Here is a 20,393-nt window from a genome sequence, read left to right on the forward strand (position 1 = left end):
ATGACAAAACTATAAGTTGTTTTTTAACATCTACTTTTTCATCTATTTGGCAGTCACAGTGAAAAGTATAAACATTGGCACGCTTTGTCTTGTGATTCTGCTGTTCGTAAAAAATGACCATGCGCAAAGTACCAGACTTTAAGGCTTTGACTTGATGCCAATGGCCTGAGGAGGACAGTATTACCCTTGGACATGTGTAGTCTGCCGTCTACTCAATAGAAGAAGAAGAAGCGCGGAAATGGCACAACTGTCTTCAGTTTCTGGGAGAGTTTAACAATGAGAGACTGATGATGCAGAAGAAATCTCCGTGGTTAAAAACATTAAAAACAGTCGTCCAGGATGATGAGATCCGCCACTGGCTCAGACTGCTGTATATCAGCCGGAGACCCGAGATGAAGTCACGCAGCAGGTATGTAAAACTGTGATGTTCTCAATGAACTAACACAGGAACGATCTGAGCTCAGTCTGTAAGCTAACAGGCTAAAATCAGAGAGCAGCTAATCAAACAAGTGCGTCCGTTTTTTTTAAAGGTAAACTTTTAACAATAGACTTTCATGAGACACATCAAAACCAAACAGGGAGGGAAAGCTTCGGTTTTCTGCACTGTGCCACAGTTCGCTGTCTGCTTCGGTTCACGACGCCTCACTCCGGGGCTACAGACAGTTCTCTGCCGCCTGTGGTGCTCCTCACCTCCGTCTGCACCCACAGACTTCCCGAGGTGGAGGCAGGCCGGCAGGGACTTTGAGAGATGGGCTTTACTTTTAAAAATACCCCTTAATCAGGGTCTAACTCACTAAAAGATGGCCACATGTCTCTCTCCAACTTAATCTCTTTCTTTTAAGTAATTGTTTTTCATTGAAATGAAATTAATTGTTCAATAAAATGATTACATTTATAATTGAATTAAAGTTAAATGAATCAAGGTGATTTTGACTTTGCTAGTTAACAGGAAGAGAAACAAACTTACACAGGATAAAATGAAATTTGGAGCCAGCAGAAAAAGTCAGATCACAGACAAACAGAAACATTCCTCTTTGGCTAAAATAAAATGCAGATTATTGCTCATCTGCAGTTTTAATCATGGTGAATAATTTATGATTCAGCCAAGTAAGATTCTTCTGTGTGGAGGTTTTTCCCCTGTCAAAAGGCATTGACCATTACCTTCATCTAAACATGGAATTTAAGTCATGTAGTTGCCGTTGTTTGTTTTTAAAGAGGTCATAATATTTTTGTGATGGTAGAAATTTCTCTTCAAAGTAATAGTTATAAAGTGAATTAATAAGACTTTCCAACAAAGAGAGGGAGTCACATGGTGCTTCTGAAACATTTGTACAAACCTCTCTCACATATGTGAGCAACATGCTCACAGTGTACAGCCCTGCTGACTGAGGCTGCACCTTTACCTGTCTAATCTTTTTCTTTTTACTTTGTTCCTCAAGTCCCACATCAACATGAAGTGTAAGGAGGAGGAAGATCTGGCTGGCCAGCAGGTCTGGAAGCAGGAGAGGAACTTCAATCTGGACCAGGAGGACACAGATCCCCCACAGATCAAAGAGGAACAGGAGGAACTCTGCATCAGTCAAGAGGGAGAACAGCTTGTAGTGAAACACGAGGATGAAGGCATCGTCGTCTGGAGCGGGGAAGAGCGGCTCAGACAGCTGCATAACATCTGGAAACCTGAGAAAGATTTACAGACCAGCGGTAAAACTGTAATGGCTTTTCTGAAGTGTTAACATTAATATTAAACCTACAGTTTGTATCAGTCAGATCTATTTAATGTGTATTCGTGAAAACATGACAGGGAGTTTTAAATGGACTGGTTCTTATATAGCGCTTTTCTACTCAATCTTGAGCACTCAAAGCGCTTTACAAAACTTGTGCATTCACCCACTCACTCCCATTCGCACAAGCACATTTTTCTTAGTGCTTTCTACCAACATTCAGACACACATTCCACAGATCAAAGAGCAACTTGAGGCAACTTGGAGTTAGTATCTTGCCCAAGGATATTTGAAATGCAGACTAGGTGAAGCCGGGAATCGAACCGATCAGTAGATGATCTGCTCTACCGCCTGAGCTACAGCCACCCCCAATAGTGAAGATTATTTTGAAAAATATCAAGATGTAGATCAGTTTCGAGATCAACTCCAAAATAGATCATCAGTCAGTCAGTAATAAGTGAGTTCTTTTTTGTTTGAAAGGTTTTTTTTACTCTTAATGTTGCTGAAAAATGTCAGAACTCAAGTTCTCATTTGCATCAGAGTGCACAAATAACTTCATTTTTACACACTTTTAATTTCACCTGCAAATGTGAGCAACATGCCCTCATTACAGACTTTAACTAAAACTTTATCTTCTCAGAAGTGTTTTTCTATAATTACATTTTTTTTATTGTTCGTTTAGACCTCCACCAGCAAACTGCCTGTAAGGAGGAGGAGTTTGTCGCCAATCAGCAGGAGAGGAACTCAAGTCTGGACCAGGAGGACCCAGATCCTCCACAGATTAAAGAGGAACAGGAGGAACTCTGCACCAGTCAGGAGCTGGAGGAGATTGTACTGAAGCAGGAGATCAATAGTTTTATGGTGACTTCTAGTTTTGAGGAAAGTGACCTCAGTGAATCAGAACCAAACGATGACCAGCTCCTTGCTCTTAACTTTCCTGAACCAGAGCTTGAGGAACAGGAAGAAAACCAGCATGTGGACTCGGGATCAACTAGAAATGCGGAGCTGAAGAAAAGGAGACGTCACAAAAACCGAACAGATAAGTCTCGGAGTGAAACTGATACAAGTAAAAAATCTGTAAGCTGTGACACTTGTGGAAAAACTTTTCAGTGTAAATCCAACCTGACGAGACACATGAGAGTTCACACAAGTGAGAAGCCACATTCTTGTAGCACCTGTGGGAAAAGATTCATTTGGAAATCAGGATTGGAAACTCACGTAAGGATCCACGCAGGCGAGAAGCCATATTTTTGCATCACCTGTGGGAAAAGATTTAATAAGAAATCCGGATTTGAAAGTCACGTGAGAATCCACACAGGCGAGAAGCCGTATTTCTGTAGCACATGTGGGAAAAGATTTGGTAAGAAATCAGGACTAGAAACTCATTTGAGAATCCACACCGGTGAGAAAGCGTATTCTTGCAACGTCTGTAGGAAAGAGTTTAGAGACTTGTCGACTATGAAAAGTCACAGAAGGATCCACACAGGTGAGAAACCATATATTTGTAGCTCCTGTGGGGAAAGATTCAGTTGGAAATCAGGACTGAATTTTCATCTAAGGATCCACCTGAGTGACAAACCAAATCACTGCAGCACCCGAGGTAGAAAATGACCTCATGCTCCAAGTCACGGTACATTTCCTGTCCACAGCAGTGAAGGGCACTCTATGTTGTTTGTTCCAGCCCTGAGTTTATGTTTCTCTAAGTTTGATATTTTTTTTATTGGTCTTTAAAGGTGACACAAATATTTATTGAACATGGATGCTCTTTTAATATTTACCACAGAAACTTGTATTTCTTCTTCAGTATAGAAGAAAACAAACATGAAAATGAGTTTTTCATCACTTGTTCCTTGTAACAACCATGATGTGATTCCTTTTTATCAGCCAATAAATAAGTTTTGATACACAGGACTAAAGATTTAAAAAAAGTTCAAGACAAGTATACAATTTTTATTTAAATATGTTTTCTTTGTGATTTATGTTAATGAAGGTTATACTTCAGCATGGCTTTGACCTGGTTGTCCTGGTTCTTCTTAGCAACATGTTGCAAGATTTGATTAAAATGTTTGTGACTAATTTTGTGTATTGTGTAATCCCTGCTAAATAAAAGCAGTTAAATGTGCTATATTGGCTCATGATAAGTGTTTATATCATTTTGCCTAAATGCAAGTAAACTCAATGTTTGCCAACTCTGTGTGTGCAGTTTGCTTCATAAGTACAGTAACAGAACTTAAACTACATGGAGCCTATTTTGATTACATCATTACAGATGTAGATATTATTCATAGTTCATATTTCACAGTGTGCTGCAATCTTCTCCACAGACCTGCATTGCTCTCTGTTCAGACCCGTCATCTTCAAGATGTCCACTAGATGTCGTCAGAGTTCCCCCACTTTCCTCATCTATTGTGTTGCCATTACCTGAGCCTGCTTAAAACCTACAGTCCTTTACATATGGGTTCATTCAGGGTCATGTTTAGTGGGCAGGTTTAGTGCGATGAAGGAAACTCGTTTTCTTTAACTTTACCTCTGAGTAAGTAACTGGAGTAACAGACTCACTGATTCCTCCCCACCTGCTGGACATGAACCAGCTGACTGACACTTGTTTTCATTTTCTCATTCATAAAGTTGCTACCAGTTCAATTCATTTATATTTATATATAGTGCCAAAAAACAACAGTTGCCTCAAGGTGCTTTATATTGTAAGGTAAAGAATGTAAAAACCTCCACAATTGAACAAGCTGAAAAGAGCAAATGCTTGGCAGCAGTGGCAGAAACAGGCTTTCTGTCGTAATCACTGTAAAACACTAATCACTGGTCAGTCATTTGTTGTGTTGCAATCGGTTACACTGAGGGAAAAAATTTCACAACTGGATCTCGGAGATAATGTGAATATTTGTGAAAATATGTGAAGATGAGGCTGAAAGAACTCTGAGACTCTAAAACATGATGAAATGCTTACATATTGAAATGTGTGTAGTAACATGACCTACAGCTTGTTTAAGAACTCGTGATTTTTTTCCCCTGTTGGCATAAGGTGAAATCCTGCATAAAGGAGGTGACCTTTGCTCCCTGACTCAGACGTGATAAACATGACCCAAATCATTCACGTTGGTGCCAAATAATGTTTTGTTAAAGTTTAACAAGCTTTCCCAGCCTGAAACTGCCAGACAAACAAATCACCTGTTGGAGATGCTGGTTTAGCTCCCTGGGTAAAGTGGGTGACCCAGATGCTAAAGCCCAGCTATGACTCCTGCCTGAGGACTTTTAGTCTTGGTTTGCATCCAACTTTTCTGCCACAATAGTTCAATTTTCTTAATAAAACACCAAATTACAACAAGTTACCTCGAGGCAGTTTATATTGAAGGCACTTTATTCGAAGGTAAAGATCCGACAATAATACAGAGAAACAACAGGTAGAAGCAATGGAAGATTGAAAATAATGGTTGTCATTACTTTTCATTCAGTCATAAGATACAGAAACACCATCTGTTGTGTGTAAAGATGAACAGTAGGGGTAGGGTGATTTTCACCAGATCAAAGCCATGGATTCACAATTATGGTTTGGTGCTGTTGAGTACCTGGATAGAAAATGCACATGTGGAATGGTAGAAAGTGTTCAGCATGCTTTGATGATCTGCTTCAACTATGCTGGGGTGAGCATTACAGACTGCTTCTTAAATTTAATAACCAAATTGCATCAATGGGGAACTATAAATTCTACATTTGGATTTCTGATTATTATTTCTGGCTGATTTTCATTAGATCGACCTGAGTAGGGCAGCGACAGATGTGTGCGGTCCAGAAGTAGAAGAAGAAGAAAGAGGAGAGCAGAAATGATGACATTCTAGGCTCGCTTTTCACCTTTGATGTACTCTTAGCAGGAAGACTTTGGTTTGGTGATGTGTTAGAGATAATTTAGTGGTTGAAGCTACTGTGGACTGACCAGATCTGCCATCAGCTCAGAGTGCTGGATATCACCGCAAACCTGAGACAAAGTCATACAGAACAGGTGTGTAAAACTGTGATGGTGTCAGTGAAATAACACTGACTCATGCAGGACTCTGATAAAAACTCAGCTTGTGGGCTAACAGACTAAAATCAAAGAATGCTTTGATTTTAGTTTGTTAATTTGATTTTAGTCTGAAAAAAGGACAAGTGACGGACAAGGTAAGCGACTCATGTTGTAACTGACGTCAGACGCCGGAGATTGTTGGCGGAAAATTAAAGCAAATGGTCGTTTAGATTTGAACAAATTCATTTAAGCTTCAGTAGGGGAGACCGGGGATAGTTGTAACATTTTTGACATTTCTGTCTGTAAATTGGAGCTCTTTTAAGGTAGTGGATTCAAAATGTAATGCAAAGTATTTACATGTCTCTGCTATTAAATAGTGCAGCTATTTTCTCTGCAGCACAATTACTCATTGCATGGTATGGTCTCAAACACGAAGAGTGAAATGTTACAATTAACCCCCTAGTCTGGGTTAGTTGTAACATATCCTGGGGTGAAATGTAACACAATGAAATAAGGGTACTAACAAAACATTAACATGTAATCTTTGTTTATTCAACACATGAATGCACTTAGAGCCATTTATGTAATTATGTGTGTGTGTGACAGAATGCAGAAATCCAGCTTTTGAACATATTCCAACCCCCCAAAAAAGACAAATTATGGAATTTTCTGCAACTGAATATTTCATTAATTTTGGTTGGTCTTCCTTGAGTTTGGCCTCATTGGCTCAGTGGGCATTATAACCGACAACTCTTGCACCAATTTTGAACATAACAATGAAGCTGAAAAAATGTAGTTGTTCACCAGCATCGCAATTCCATTACTTTTTATCATGGCTTACCTTGGTGTGGTTTGCAAAGTGCTTCAGAAAGATGAGGAAATCTGTTTCTTGCACCCATCCTGATTTATTTCCACTACCAGTACTTCCTACTGGTCCATCTCTGACACAGAGGTCTGCATAATGTATGTGTGGGAACACAAACAGTGGAGGAATTGTGTTGCCAATGGCATTAACCGCATATACAAAAGCGACCAGTGAACCTCTCTCTGCTGATGTCGTTGCCCCAACTTGTTTAATATAAGTTAAAGTAAAAGTGTGGTAAGTTGTAACATCTGCATTATTGTTACAACTAACCCAGACTGTTGCTGTTACAACTGACCCAGACTCCTATAGCCATGAACTAGCTAACATTACAGCCAACGGCTAAAACATTAGCACTAAAGACCTACACAGAATATATCCCCATAGACATACAAATAACATAATTTAAGTTTGATGAGTTTAACTGCAAAGCAGATAATGCTATTAGAAATTGAAATAAAGTAGAAAAACTTACTTTTTTTGATGTTAAATTGTCTGTGTTTGACAAAATGTGCTGATTTTTCACATGTGATAGCAGAACTGAATTGGGCATGCACAGGATGAGTCACATCATTTGAAACTTAGCCTTGATTGGAGAAATTGGAAGTGTTACAACTGACCCACGTTACAACTATCCCCGGTCTCCCCCTATTACCAAATACACTTATCAATTGTCTTATAACTAACAATATTTGTCTAAATAATCTCCAACACCCTGGAGAACAACGGGGAGAGTTTAGAGACTCTCCAAGATTATATTGATCAGTGCTTTCAGGATCTCGTGATGAAGAAGGCCCAGTGTGCAGCTTCCCCGGCCAAAGCTGAGACGCCGTCGTCGAAAAGACAACGCCCGGCAGATTCCCCCGGCTCAACATCGCCAGCCGGCAAAGATATTGCCGACATACTGGAGTCAATCGACAAGCGATTGTCCAGTTTCGACGCAAGGCTGTCCTTGGTGGAGATTCTTCACCGAGAATTTAAATGCTTGCGAGAATCCCTGGAGTACAGCCAGCAGCAGGTGGAAACGCTTGCTGCTGAAAATGCCACGCTAAGGGAGTCGGTGAAATGTCTCACAGAAAATGTTACCCAGCTCAATAGAGAAAATAAAAAAATAAAAGAAACAGTTATTGATCTACAAGCTCGTAGCATGCGTGATAATCTGGTATTTTCTGGTATTCCAGAAGCCGCTGGAGAGGACGCGGAGACCACGGTAAAAAGCTTCATCAAAATCCACCTGAAGCTGCCGGAGGACACTGTGAAGAACATCGTCTTCGATCGGGTACATCGCCTCGGCCCCATTCGGGCTACGGCCGGGAGACCACGTCCTATCGTGGCCAAATTCGGCCACTTCAAACAAAAACAACAGGTGAAAAGCCGCGGCAGGGAATTAAAAGGAACGGACTTCAGCGTGAACGACCAGTTCCCCAAAGAGATCTTGGAACGACGCAGGGTCCTCTTCCCAATCCGACGCGGCTTCATCCAGAAGGGCTCCCGCGCTGTCATCGCTGTGGACCGGCTGTACGTGGACGGACAGCTCCACCGCGACCCCAACATCACTCCGTGGCTGTATTAACCTCACACCAGATAAGAATCAGCTACACCATTTCCCTATCCACTCACACTAACTTGCATTAACATCTGTTTAACTTACCAGTATCAAATCGCATCTTAAAGTGTGCTTTCATAGCAGAATTAACACCGTCACTCTCCGTCAGTGATTTAATTGGAATGTTTACGTTTTGTTTTTTGTTTTTTTCTTCTCGTTTTTTCTCTCTCTCTCTTTTCCCCCTCTTGCTTTTATGCTGCTCACCCCTGTCCTTGGTTTCTTTCTTTATTCCTTTCACTGCCTCGATCACCTGCTTCGACACTCATCCACAAACAACACCCTTTATTTCGACACATACACACCATGCGCTCAACGGCAGCACATTTACTTCAGTCAGACAGCGCACACAGTCGTTTAGGATACACACACTTAAGCCAAGCCTACTCATATTAGTAACTATGCAAACACATAGTCAGACTCAGGGAGCATCTCGCCACACATTTTTTCTCTCTCTCCTTCTTTTTATTTATGAACAAGTGACGTATTCTCTCCACCTGTCTAAGCGACGCACACAGCATACATCCCTATACACAAACATCTATGGGTACACTGAGGTTCATTACATGGAATATAAATGGAGCTGGCTCCAGAGAAAAGAGGTTAAAAATATTTAACCAACTCAAAAAACTACAGGCAGATGTTGTCCTTTTACAAGAGATCCACAGACCTCTTAGAGGTTCGAATGAACTTAAAACACCTGAGTTTCCTAATATGTTCTCAGCTTGTTATAATTCTAGACAAAGGGGAGTAGCAATTTTAATACATAAAAATATTAATTTCACAGTACTCGATACAGTTATAGATCCAGAGGGCAGATTCTTAATCATTAAACTATCTATACTTGATAAAAAGCTATGTATTGCAAGTGTATATGGTCCAAATGTTGATGATCCCTCATTCTTTCACGGTTTTTTCAGTGCACTCTCTGAACACTTAGATGGCACACTTGTTCTTGGAGGCGACCTCAACCTTGGACTAAATGAAGACATGGATAGGCTCAATACAGCGGGAACTCAGCGTAATTGGCAGTCCACAAATATAATCAAACAGTATATGAGCGACTTTGGTCTTTGTGATGCATGGCGCTCCCTTCACCCCACCAGTAAGGAATATACTTTTTTCTCACATGTCCATCACTCCTACTCTCATCTGGATTATTTTTTGGTCAGCAGCTCACTGCTGAGTGACATTTCAGACACTGAGATTCACCCTATAGCTGTCAGCGATCATGGTCCTGTATCTTTAAAACTAATGCAAATGTCTGGCTCCGCCTCTGTGTTCAAGATGGGCTTTACGTCTACCAACAACTGCTCACACTGCCAAACTAATTCACCGGACAATTACATTCACGCTCTTTGGTTCTGTCCACCAGTTCAGAGGTTTTGGCGCGAGATATGTGAGGACTTATCAAAGTGTCTGAAATGTAACATTCCAACTTCCCCCTTAGTGTGTTTGTTGGGCAGCTTAGATAATGTCACTTCAGAAAAGAATATAGCCCATATGGTTTTCACTGCCCTATGCATAGCCAAGAAAACAGTCCTCATGAAGTGGAAAAATAAAAATAATCTTAATTCTAACCAATATAGAAATTATCTATTAGATTACATTAGTCTTGATACAGCCTCTGCCACCTCATCAGATCAATTGCTCTGGGCTCCTTTGATCAGCTCCATCACCTAGTGGGGGTAGGGGGTCATAGTTTGGTCCCGCCTTCACTGCTGTGATTGGTGTGGGGGTAGGGACAGGCTTAGGGCGTCGGGGGGTTCCCCGGAGGCATCTTCCTTGGGGGGCTCAACCCGGGGTAGCGGTCATGTCCGGTTGGGGACTCTGTTGGCTCTTAGGTGACGGTTTCCTCGTGGCTGCGTGCAGCGGGGCTAGGGGAGGGTCTGTGCTGACGGACGTGGGTTACTGACCTGGTAGCCTGTCTGCCCCTGGGTGGGTCCGGGATGGGTGTGAGGTTCTGGGGGCGCTCCGTCTCTGGGCTGGGGCCCTGGCCGGGCCTCAGGGGCTTGGGTCCTGGTTGGTCTGTTGCCGGGGTGGTGGGCGGGTGGGTGCATGGGGGCCTGGCCCTGGCGCAGGGTGCCGCCGGTGCGTCGAGCCACCTGGGGGGCTCTTCAACTGGTGGAGGAGATTGTCACACCTTGCAGGAGCTTTCCTCTCTTCAGGAACTCTCTCTGCAGGAGAGGAGGAAGATCTCAGCCTGGGCGTCTATTGTCTTATGTAGTCTGGAAGATGAGTGGATGGTGGGGTGGGTGCAGTTTTCTCTGTGGTGGGGTTGGGTGGACTGTCAGCGGGGGAGCTGGCCCCAGGGAGGGGTCACTTGCCACTCCCTTCCTTCCCTCCCCATCTCCAGCTGCCTCCCTCTTCCCGCTCCACCACAACCACCCACACATGCAGGGCCTTGGAGTAGGGGTATGTCACCAGGGTGCAGAGGAGGCTACCCCCCCCCTCTGTCCCCTTCTGGCTGCCTCTGCCTCAATTTTATCCCACAACTTAGACATTCACATTACTCACACTCTCATTACACATACATATAGGATCTTGGGGGTGGGCACGATACACAGAATCCAAATTACCATCAGGGTGTACAGCCTCTAAACCAGACACTCTAAACCAAGGCACAATGTACATTTCAAATTCCTTTAAATTTAAATATGTTTATATTGTCTCCTGTAAAATAGTCAGATGTCTATTCATATTAATGTACAGAATTCACCTGCTTGCTGCTACTACTGCACATTCACCCAGTGTATATACTATATGTGTGTGTGTATGTATGTATGTATTCTTCCTCTACACACACACACCCCCCCCCCCCCCCCCCATTTTTGCACATGTCGAGGAGCGTGTCAGGCTACATTTCACTGTGTGTTATACTTGTATAACTATGCATGTGACAAATAAAGAACCTTGAACCTTGAACCTCACCCCTGGCGTCGTTGCCCACCTCTCAATTTTAAATACACGTAGACATTGAGGGCTAGCAGGTGGGACTATGCGCTTACCTGCTGCTCTCTGGCAGGTAGCTCTATGCCCTTCTGGGTTTTAAATGCACCTTAGAACACACATGCATCAACACTACAATGAGCGGGTGGAGGGAGGTTTGGAGTCTTCTCTCACCCCCGTTCTCTGCGGCCTGCGGGAGCGGGGGGGCTAGGAGGAGGAGTTGGCCGTCCGACTGCGGTCTGGAGTGTGGGGCCTCCCTGCTGCTGCGGAGTCGGGACGGTCTGCCTCCCCCCACCGCAGGGAAAAGGGTAACACCACCTGGGTCTGGGTGCAGTTCCCCCCCCTCCAGGGGCAAGGGTACCTAGACCCGGTTCGTAGAGTACGCTTGGGGAGTGTGATCGTGTGTACAGCGTCTCTTTATGTCTGTCTCCACGTTGGTTGAGTGTGGAGTAAGTGCATATGAGAGCATGAGGGTGGGAATGGATGTTTGTATCTGTGTGTGCCTGTATGTCTGTGTCTATATGTCAGGCTGGGTATCAGACGCCACCTCTCTGGGGACATCTCAGGCCCTCCAAGGTTTGGAGGCCTATCTCCCCCTACCACCACTTCCCTTGCCAGTGGCGGACTCCCTCAGACATCGGTGCGTTGGTGGTTCTTTGTGTCTGGGGATGGGCGTCCAGGTGCACGCCGGCTCACTCCTTGGCGGCCGCTTATCGGGACCTGGAGCCTGGGGCTCGCTCGGGCCACTTCGGAGGTGGGGTGCCCCCGACCTCTCGGCCTGGGGCTCGGTCACTCAGGCACGGCTGGCTGCCGGCGGAGCTCACGGGCGCGTCACTGCAACCCCCCCTGGCTTCTGCTCCGCGGCTGCTGAGTGAACCCTCATCTGGGACTCTCCTCAGCTCTTACTGGGACAGTGGCGCGGCTGCCCCTCTGTGGGTCTTCCTTGGTCTCTTGTGTTCTGGGGGCCTCTGGATGTCTGGAGTTTTGATCTCCTCCATACCTGCTTCATGCCCTGGAGGACGGGGCTGTGGCCCCCCCACACCCTCTAGCAGATCATTACATGAAGGAACCTTTTAAAAACAAGCGCGTCCATGCTCACAGGTGTACACACGGGTGATCACACCCACAAACTACACCCTTTTTGGCTCCTACCTCAAAGCACACTGTGTTCTGTTGATCTTATGTGCTGCACAATGTTTAATATTTAGTATTTACTGTCATATTCCCATATATCATTGTGATGTTGTTTATTCTATTACTCTTGTTTTCTTCTGGTTGTTCTCTTTTTTCTTTCTCAACAGGTGATCCAGGTGATTGATATATGCATAGGGATGGGTATTGATAAGATTTTCACGATTCCGATTCCATTTTCGATTCTGTTTAACGATTCGATTCTTTATCGATTCTCTTATCGATTCTTTTTAAAAAAGGAGAACACTAAGGTCGATTAGCTTAGAACTTTGTTTTATATCTTCTCTTTGAACAAGATAGAAATTTAGGAGTAACATGGCCTTACAAACCCAACAGTGAGATCTTAAGAGATCCAGCCTACGACTCTTCAATGGGTGTCACAGGGTCCCCAGGAAAAAAAATTGTAAATGTAAAATAATAAAATAAATATTCTTCTGTAGCAATAACAAAGCATAACATAAATTATTCAGTAGCAATTACACAAGAATATCCAGTAATGTCCCTGCCTACAATTAAACACATTCACTTACCTAAAATTGGGGGCATCTGCTGTGGCAAATGGGTTCAAGCCAGTGTTTCCAACTTAGCGACTTTGTCGCTATATTTAGTGAGTTTTCAGACCCCTTAGCGACTTTTTTTTAGAAAAAAGGTCGCTAAAAAAAGGACGTGAAAGCGCGTATCGATTTTACTCTCAACAAGCAGTGGGTGCTGTAACGCAGTCAGTTCTTCTTTTACTCGTATGCTGTTTTGTGGATCACAAGGTTTAAAACTACTTATAAACACACACACAAAGTAACTCCACCAGAGTGCCTATTTCAGGTCACTTTTGCCGGTCCAAGCCCGGGTAAAGGAGCAGGGTTGGAATTGTGACATTAAAAAAAACAATAATTGCTAAAATAAATTTAATTTGTAGTTCTAAATAAACTAAATGCATTTAGGAAGTTTTTTACTCACTTTAAGTCTCTTCCACGATGTTATTTCTCTCTCCAACAACATAGGTTACAATTAGATTAGCATGACCAATTATGCAAATCAGGCGATGACATCATTTAGCGACTTCTAGCGACTTTTAGGACAGCCAATAGCGATTTTCCTTACTGAGGAGTTGGCAACACTAGTTCAAGCCTTTTACCACAAACTTAGTCTCTGCTCTGTGACATTCGTCTATCCTGGCCTGAAAGGAGACGCTACCGGTAGACTGCAGCGAGAACTGCCAGCATCTGAGCCAGACTCTGTCTGTCTGTCTCATCATGGTCACCTAAATGCACAGTAATAGCAGGTTTTGTAATAAGGCAGATCGCGCTAACATAATATGCACTGTTAGTTGATTATTTACCTGCCGCATTAACGGGAGAGGACGTGCAAACGTTACCGCTGCTGCTGGGTTGAGATTCACGAGTCCGGAGCGGAATTAAAAACATGACATTCATTTAAGGTCATCGTGTGTTTTGTGAGCAAATGCTTTTGCATATTCGTAGTGTTTCCTCCCTTAAATGAAGTATCTACTTTGCAAGTATTGCAAGTTGCCCTGTTGTCATCCGTTCTCGTAAACTTTTGAGCGTTTGAGCCGCTTACGCGCCGTGTTTCCTGCCAGGTAAATGACGCTCCGCAACGTGGTGACGTCATTCGGGGCGACTGGAATTGATAAGGGAATCGTTTGCAAAAATGGCAAACAATTCCAAGGAATTGAAACAGTGGGAACCGGTTCTCAACAAGAACCGGTTTTCGATACCCATCCCTATATATGCATTTTTTTTCTCTGCCCGTTCTGTTGGTTTTTGTTTTTTGCCCTTCTCCCCCGTCCCTCTTCTCAGCTGTTTCTCTTTCCCTCTTTCTTTCTCCCCTTCTTTCCCCCAGTCAAGTCTGTCCCGTATTCAGCAAGTGAAAATAAAATAAACAATAAAAGGTGAATCAAATGGACCATTACGGCAAGGCTGGGATGGTCAATTTGGTAAAGTAAATCCATTGGGCATCTTTCTTTGCCTTTAGACAATAATTCTGATGGCAAAGGAGCCAAACAGGACAGGCAAAAAAAAAAAAAAATGATGTGTGCGGTCCAGAAGTAGAAGAAGAAGAAAGAGGAGAGCAGAAATGATGACATTCTAGGCTCGCTTTTCACCTTTGATGTACTCTTAGCTGGAAGACTTTGGTTTGGTGATGTGTTAGAGATAATTTAGTGGTTGAAGCTACTGTGGACTGACCAGATCTGCCATCAGCTCAGAGTGCTGGATATCACCGCAAACCTGAGACAAAGTCATACAGAACAGGTGTGTAAAACTGTGATGGTGTCAGTGAAATAACACTGACTCATGCAGGACTCTGATAAAAACTCAGCTTGTGGGCTAACAGACTAAAATCAAAGAATGCTTCTCTTTTTCTCTTTTGTTAAAAACTTTGAACATCCAGTGAGACACAGAGTAAAGTGACTTTCCGAGATTGTTTCTTCTTCTACAGATTCAGATAAATGATGTCATTTTGAGCCAGAAAGAACATTTCCATCATAAAGTAGAAGACTTTTATATTCTTTATTTATTTATCTGGTAAAAAGTCTCATTGACTTTAAAATGTCTTTTTCAAAAGAGATCTGGCCAAGACCAGAAGCTCCAGTTTTCTCTGCTTCTGTTTGCAGCAGAGCAAAAAGGACAGAGAGCAAGGGACGAGAGAAGACACGAGACAAAGACATGAACGGGACCAAATACTAACCAAGACAACCTAAACAACAAATACTGAATAAATTCAAGAGCGTAAGCCCTTGAATTCTGATTTAATAAAGTAAATCAGAATACTTTATTAATCCTTCGGGATTAATAAAGTATTCTGATTCTGATAACTAGGAAACATAAGATACACAGAGAACAGAATAATGATTAAACAAGACTCAAAAAACCACAAACACAAAACACTGGGTCAACGACCCAGGTACCCTAACAGCCGAGGGAAAAGATGACCTCCTATTCACATCAGTATGGTATATTTTACTCCCATATCACTACTCAAAGATCATATTTTATTGTTGTAGGTTGTGGAGGTGACACACACACAAGCTGTAGTTCAACAATGACTTCATTCCTCTATTGACCTATAAAGAGGTCTTGTTACATAAGATTAAAGCTGGAAACTGACACACATAAGCCCAAACACATTGTGTTATTGTGGACGTTGAAGTCACTGCATGTGTTTTTCATGAAGATTAAACTTTCCTGTGCTGTTGGTTCTTTGTTTAATTCTGTTGGTTCTTACTTTTTTGTTCCTAAAGTTTAAACTAAACTCTTGTTGGATACCAGGTGTTCATTTAATAAAGCTGCAGGTTCAAACTTCTAACTGCATGAAAATGTAATGTGTAATGTCATGTGTTTCTAAGTACCATCATTGATTTTGGTCATCAAATCAGCCATTACTCATTTAATTTGATGTAAATTTCCCCTAATTTGCATATTCAGATTCAGTATTCAGTACCACATGTGAAAGTGACCCAGATCAGATTTGAAAATATTGGATTTGTGCCGTTCACACTGTCATAGCATGATCGGATATAGGGTCGCATAGGGTCAAAAAAATCGGATTTAATGCGCTTTCGCCTGCAGTGTGAATGTAGCCTTAGTTAGTTCTTAGAGTTTGGTTTCTGTGTTCCCCTCTATTTAGTGTCTGTACCGTGTCTCTGTGCATTTCCTGTTTTATTGTGAAGGTCCATGTCTTATGTTAGTGTGTTCTGTTCACATTTCCCCCTGTCTCGTGTAGTCAATTAGGATCAGCTGTGTCTTTGCCATTCCATGTCTCCCCCTGTGTGTATTTATACTATGTGTCCTCGTGTGCTCCTCGCCGGTTCATCTGTGTTTTTTCCTGCATCATTCTGTGTCGTCTCCCTGCATCTCCATTTTAGGTTTCAGTTCTGTGTTGTGTTAGTTTTTTCCAGTTTAGGTTTCACCTCCTGCTGGCCTCCGTTGCCCGTTCCTAGATGCCCCTGGTCTCATATCGCACTGGACTTCATCACTGGTCTCCCACCATCCTCAGGTAACAGTTATTCTGACCATCATCGATCGGTTCTCCAAAGCTGTGCATTTCATTGCTCTGCCTAAGGGGATTAGGTGCAAGAGTTGTTAAAATGTATAATTAAATAATAGATGAATTCAATAGCAAACTGTGCCTCGTTCTCAGATGGACAGCAAGTGGAATGTGATAGATGAGATGAGGAGATGGAAGGAAGAAGAGAGGCAAAGAGTGATTCACAGGCAGAGCTTAGTTTATTTCCCAGTTTTGGTCACCGCGCTTGGAACCATAAGGCAACAAATCTTTGCGTTTTATTATTATCTCATAACACTTGTTTAATCAGCTACCCTCTCTCCTGTGGACTGTTTAATCTCTACAGTCTCAGATCAACACAGCCCTGCCCTCCAGCACTATCAGCAGCAAGAGCAGAAGCAACCCCCCAAACAGCAACATTGTACCCATCAGGTAAAAAATGGGCTACGTTTGCTTTGCATTGTGCCCACCTGATGACAGTGATGTAGTGTGATGTGATTCCATATTAGATTCTTGATGAATGTGGGTTGTTGTTCTTCAGCCTGCTTCTATGTGCCCTTTTTAACTGTGAGCACCCGCCCCTTTAAACATCTCTGCACTGCCCTGACTAAATGTATATATAAACTGTCTCTATGGTTTACAGTCTGAGTCTGACAAGCTGTCAGCTGTTCATTTCTGCTATTTGAATTGTTAAAAGAAACAAACTATTCATTTAGCAGATTAACAAAAAGAATAGAGGCATCCAGTTATTGACATTTATATTATTTAGTTAAAGGTTTGAACAGAAAAACAATTAAACACAGAGCCTCTTCCTGCTTTCTGGAATGAATCGCAGCATGAAAACCCTTCCTCTTCTTCCTGCTCTCTAGCTCAGCACCTCCTGTCTGTCCATATCTTTCTGTGTTCCCTCCCCTTTAGATCTACATTATGAAGATGGGTGTAACCAACGTGTGTTAGAGCTGGCAGGCCCCATTCACAGCAGCAACACTTGTTGTTCAGATCAGACCAGTTTCTATATTAAGGAAGTGAAACTTACACAGTCACTGACACTGAGAGGAGAAATGGCGCAGAAAGGAGTTCAGCTAGACCGAGAAACCTTCTCTTGTTCGATCTGTTTGGATCTACTGAAGGATCCGGTGACTCTTCCCTGTGGACACAGCTACTGCATGAAGTGTATTGAAAGCTTCTGGGATGAAGAGGAAAAGAAGAAAATCTACAGCTGCCCTCAGTGCAGACAGACTTTCACAGCGAGGCCTGTCCTGGTGAAAAACACCATGTTAGCAGTTTTAGTGGAGGAGCTGAAGAAGACTGGACTCCAAGCTGCTCCTGCTGATCACTGCTATGCTGGACCTGAAGATGTGGCCTGTGATGTCTGCACTGGAAGAAAAATGAAAGCCTTCAAGTCCTGTTTAGTCTGTCTGGCATCTTACTGTGAGAAACACCTTCAGACTCATTATGATTCACCTACATTCAAGAAACACAAGCTGGTGGAGCCCTCCAAGAAGCTCCAGGAGAACATCTGCTCTCGTCATGATGAGGTGATGAAGATGTTCTGCCGTACTGATCAGCAGAGTATCTGTTATCTCTGCTCTGTGGATGAACATAAAGGCCACGACACAGTCTCAGCTGCAGCAGAAAGGACTGAGAGGCAGAGAGAGCTGGAGGTGAGTCGACAAAACATCCAGCAGAGAATCCAGGACAGAGAGAAAGATGTGAAGCTGCTTCAACAGGAGGTGGAGGCCATCAATCAGTCTGCTGATCAAACAGTGGAGCACAGTGAGAAGATCTTCACTGAGCTGATCCATCTCATCCAGAAAAGAAGCTCTGATGTGAAGCAGCAGATCAGATCCCAGCAGGAAACTGAAGTGAGTCGAGTCAAAGAGCTTCAGGAGAAGCTGGAGCAGGAGATCACTGAGCTGAAGAGGAAAGATGCTGAGCTGAAGCAGCTCTCACACACAGAGGATCACATCCAGTTTCTACACAACTACCCCTCACTGTCAGCACTCAGTGAGTCTACAGACTCATCCAGCATCAATATCCGTCCTCTGAGCTACTTTGAGGATGTGACAGCAGCTGTGTCAGAGGTCAGAGATAAACTACAGGACATTCTGAGAGAGGAATGGACAAACATCTCACTGACAGTCACTGAAGTGGATATTTCACTGTCACAACCAGAGCCAAAGACCAGAGCTGGATTCTTAAAATATTCATGTGAAATCACACTGGATCCAAACACAGCACACACATGGCTGTTATTATCAGAGGGGAACAGAAAAGCAACATTAATGAAACAACAACAGTCTTATTCTGATCATCCAGACAGATTCACTTGGTGGTCTCAGGTCCTGAGTAGAGAGAGTCTGACTGGACGTTGTTACTGGGAGGTGGAGTGGAGAGGGGGAGGAGTTTATGTAGCAGTCGCATACAAGAATATCAGCAGAAAAGGAGATGAATGTGAATTTGGACGTAATGACAAATCTTGGTCATTAGATTGTGACAACAACAGTTTTACATTTCGGTACAACAGCATCCAAACTCCTGTCTCAGGTCCTCGTTCCTCCAGAGTAGGAGTGTACCTGGATCACAGAGCAGGTATTTTGTCCTTCTACAGCGTCTCTGAAACCATGACTCTCCTCCACAGAGTCCAGACCACATTCACTCAGCCGCTCTATGCTGGACTGAGGCTTTACTGTTATGGAGACACTGCTGAGTTGATTAAAGTGAAATAGACTGAAGTCTTTCATATTGTTGTAAGTTTAAATCTGTATTTTAGTTCCCTTTTAGTTTCTCTCCATCATTATTGTGGTATTTATGTGCTGCACATAAATCAGATGTCAGTCAAACATTATGGGCAGTACCTCGACATCTTCAACATGTTGTCTTGATGTTTTTACGTTTTATAGGTGGAGCTCTTTCCTGTGTCTGTTCAGCCATGGAGACTATCAATGCTTATGGATATTTTTATTTGAAAAATTTCTCCACATGACAACATAAACTTCTCTATCTTCTAAATGTTTACTGAATATTTTTCTTAGGTATTTGTATGTTGTTGTTTCTCTTCACTGATCTTAACAGAGAAGTCTACAGACCTTCCTTTATCACACAGATTTTATTCTCATTTGTACATTTATAAAGAAAACAATTAATTACAGAGCAATAAGAAATTTTAAGAAAGTGCACTATATCATAATTTATAGTAAAGTGTATTAAAGCATCGTTAGTTAGTCACTTATTTAGTTTGGAGCTGTATCATCTGACACTGTAGAAACATTTCCTCCAGCTTCAGCACAGAATGTTAAAAACAGAACTATTAATGAGAACAAACAGTAGGAACACAGTATCAGCAAACATCATGGCTTAAAATGGAGAGTAAAAATCTAAAAAGAAATAAACAAATTAGTAAAAAGGATTTCCTGTTGACATGTTATTGGTCCTATCTTGTCTGCAGCACCTCCAGGATGCTTCTTATATGTTTCTGGTTATTTTTGCACCAATTTTAGTTTTTGTCAGTAGGAAGTTCAAGTTCAACTCAGTGTGTTTGTTTGTTTTTTTCAAACTGATGCCTGACCTTGAACACCAAACATCTGTCAATAAAGCAATGATATAAAATGCTTATATTAGTACTGAAAAACTGCATATCCACTTTACAAATATAAATAATGATATAAATCCACAGCTGAACTGGAGGAGCAGCTGATCTAGTTCACTCATGTGTTTCTGGACTAAGAGTTGGAGCAAATACCTTATGATTCAGTGATGTTTGTTTTTGTTCAATATTTTGTAGATCCAAGAGTGAGTTTGACTCATGATGATGATGTTCCGAATTAAACAAAGTTGGTCACAAATTCTTCAAAGCTGTTTATTAAGAATATATTCACTTGGACTCATGAGACAGGCTTGTGATCCAAGGGAGCCATCAACTGGACAATTACTGACATGACAACAAAAAAGCTAAGTACAGAGGGGGGAACAGAGGTGAAAATACTTGCTTTAAAGGATTGTAATGTTTCCTTTTAAAATAAGTCTCTAAGG

The 20,393-nt window shown here is 42.4% G+C and overlaps 2 protein-coding genes across 12 annotated transcripts; both read left to right on the plus strand.

Annotated features, from left to right (window-relative positions):
• The first annotated feature begins 1,443 nt into the window (after nt 1-1,443).
• LOC146552988 (uncharacterized) lies at nt 1,444-3,401 on the plus strand. Its single transcript, XM_085255573.1, has 2 exons — nt 1,444-1,701; nt 2,404-3,401. The coding sequence occupies exons 1-2, from the start codon at nt 1,452-1,454 to the stop codon at nt 3,330-3,332; spliced, it is 1,179 nt and encodes a 392-aa protein (XP_085111699.1). The 5' UTR covers nt 1,444-1,451; the 3' UTR covers nt 3,333-3,401.
• Nucleotides 3,402-16,111: 12,710 nt separating this feature from the next.
• LOC146552989 (tripartite motif-containing protein 16-like) lies at nt 16,112-19,767 on the plus strand. 11 transcript variants are annotated; one of them, XM_085255398.1, is made up of 3 exons: nt 16,112-16,352; nt 16,708-16,785; nt 17,271-19,767. In XM_085255398.1, the coding sequence occupies exons 1-3, from the start codon at nt 16,112-16,114 to the stop codon at nt 19,088-19,090; spliced, it is 2,139 nt and encodes a 712-aa protein (XP_085111524.1). In that variant the 3' UTR covers nt 19,091-19,767. The 11 variants fall into 11 exon arrangements, with proteins under 11 accessions (XP_085111524.1, XP_085111525.1, XP_085111533.1 ...); XM_085255407.1 differs by lacking the exons at nt 16,112-16,352; nt 16,708-16,785 and having other exon boundaries at nt 17,373-18,094; nt 18,269-19,767; XM_085255403.1 differs by lacking the exons at nt 16,112-16,352; nt 16,708-16,785 and having other exon boundaries at nt 17,373-17,899; nt 18,008-19,767.
• Nucleotides 19,768-20,393: the final 626 nt, after the last annotated feature.

The sequence above is a fragment of the Mchenga conophoros genome, linkage group LG18 (assembly GCF_057382185.1).
Source record: "Mchenga conophoros isolate Kocher_MC1m ecotype Shallow Benthic linkage group LG18, M_conophoros_male_GT1.1, whole genome shotgun sequence".
NCBI lineage: Eukaryota > Metazoa > Chordata > Actinopteri > Cichliformes > Cichlidae > Mchenga > Mchenga conophoros.

Excerpts from the sequence above, each read along its gene's own strand:
- LOC146552989 (XM_085255398.1), top strand. The coding sequence starts at position 16,112 with ATGTCTCCCCCTGTGTGTATTTATACTATGTGTCCTCGTGTGCTCCTC. Across the intron at positions 16,353-16,707 it reads TGGTCTCCCACCATCCTCAG|TCTCAGATCAACACAGCCCT; the intron begins GTAACAGTTATT and ends TAATCTCTACAG. Across the intron at positions 16,786-17,270 it reads CCCCAAACAGCAACATTGTA|CCCCTTTAGATCTACATTAT; the intron begins CCCATCAGGTAA and ends TCTGTGTTCCCT.
- LOC146552988 (XM_085255573.1), top strand. The coding sequence starts at position 1,452 with ATGAAGTGTAAGGAGGAGGAAGATCTGGCTGGCCAGCAGGTCTGGAAG. Across the intron at positions 1,702-2,403 it reads GAAAGATTTACAGACCAGCG|ACCTCCACCAGCAAACTGCC; the intron begins GTAAAACTGTAA and ends TTGTTCGTTTAG.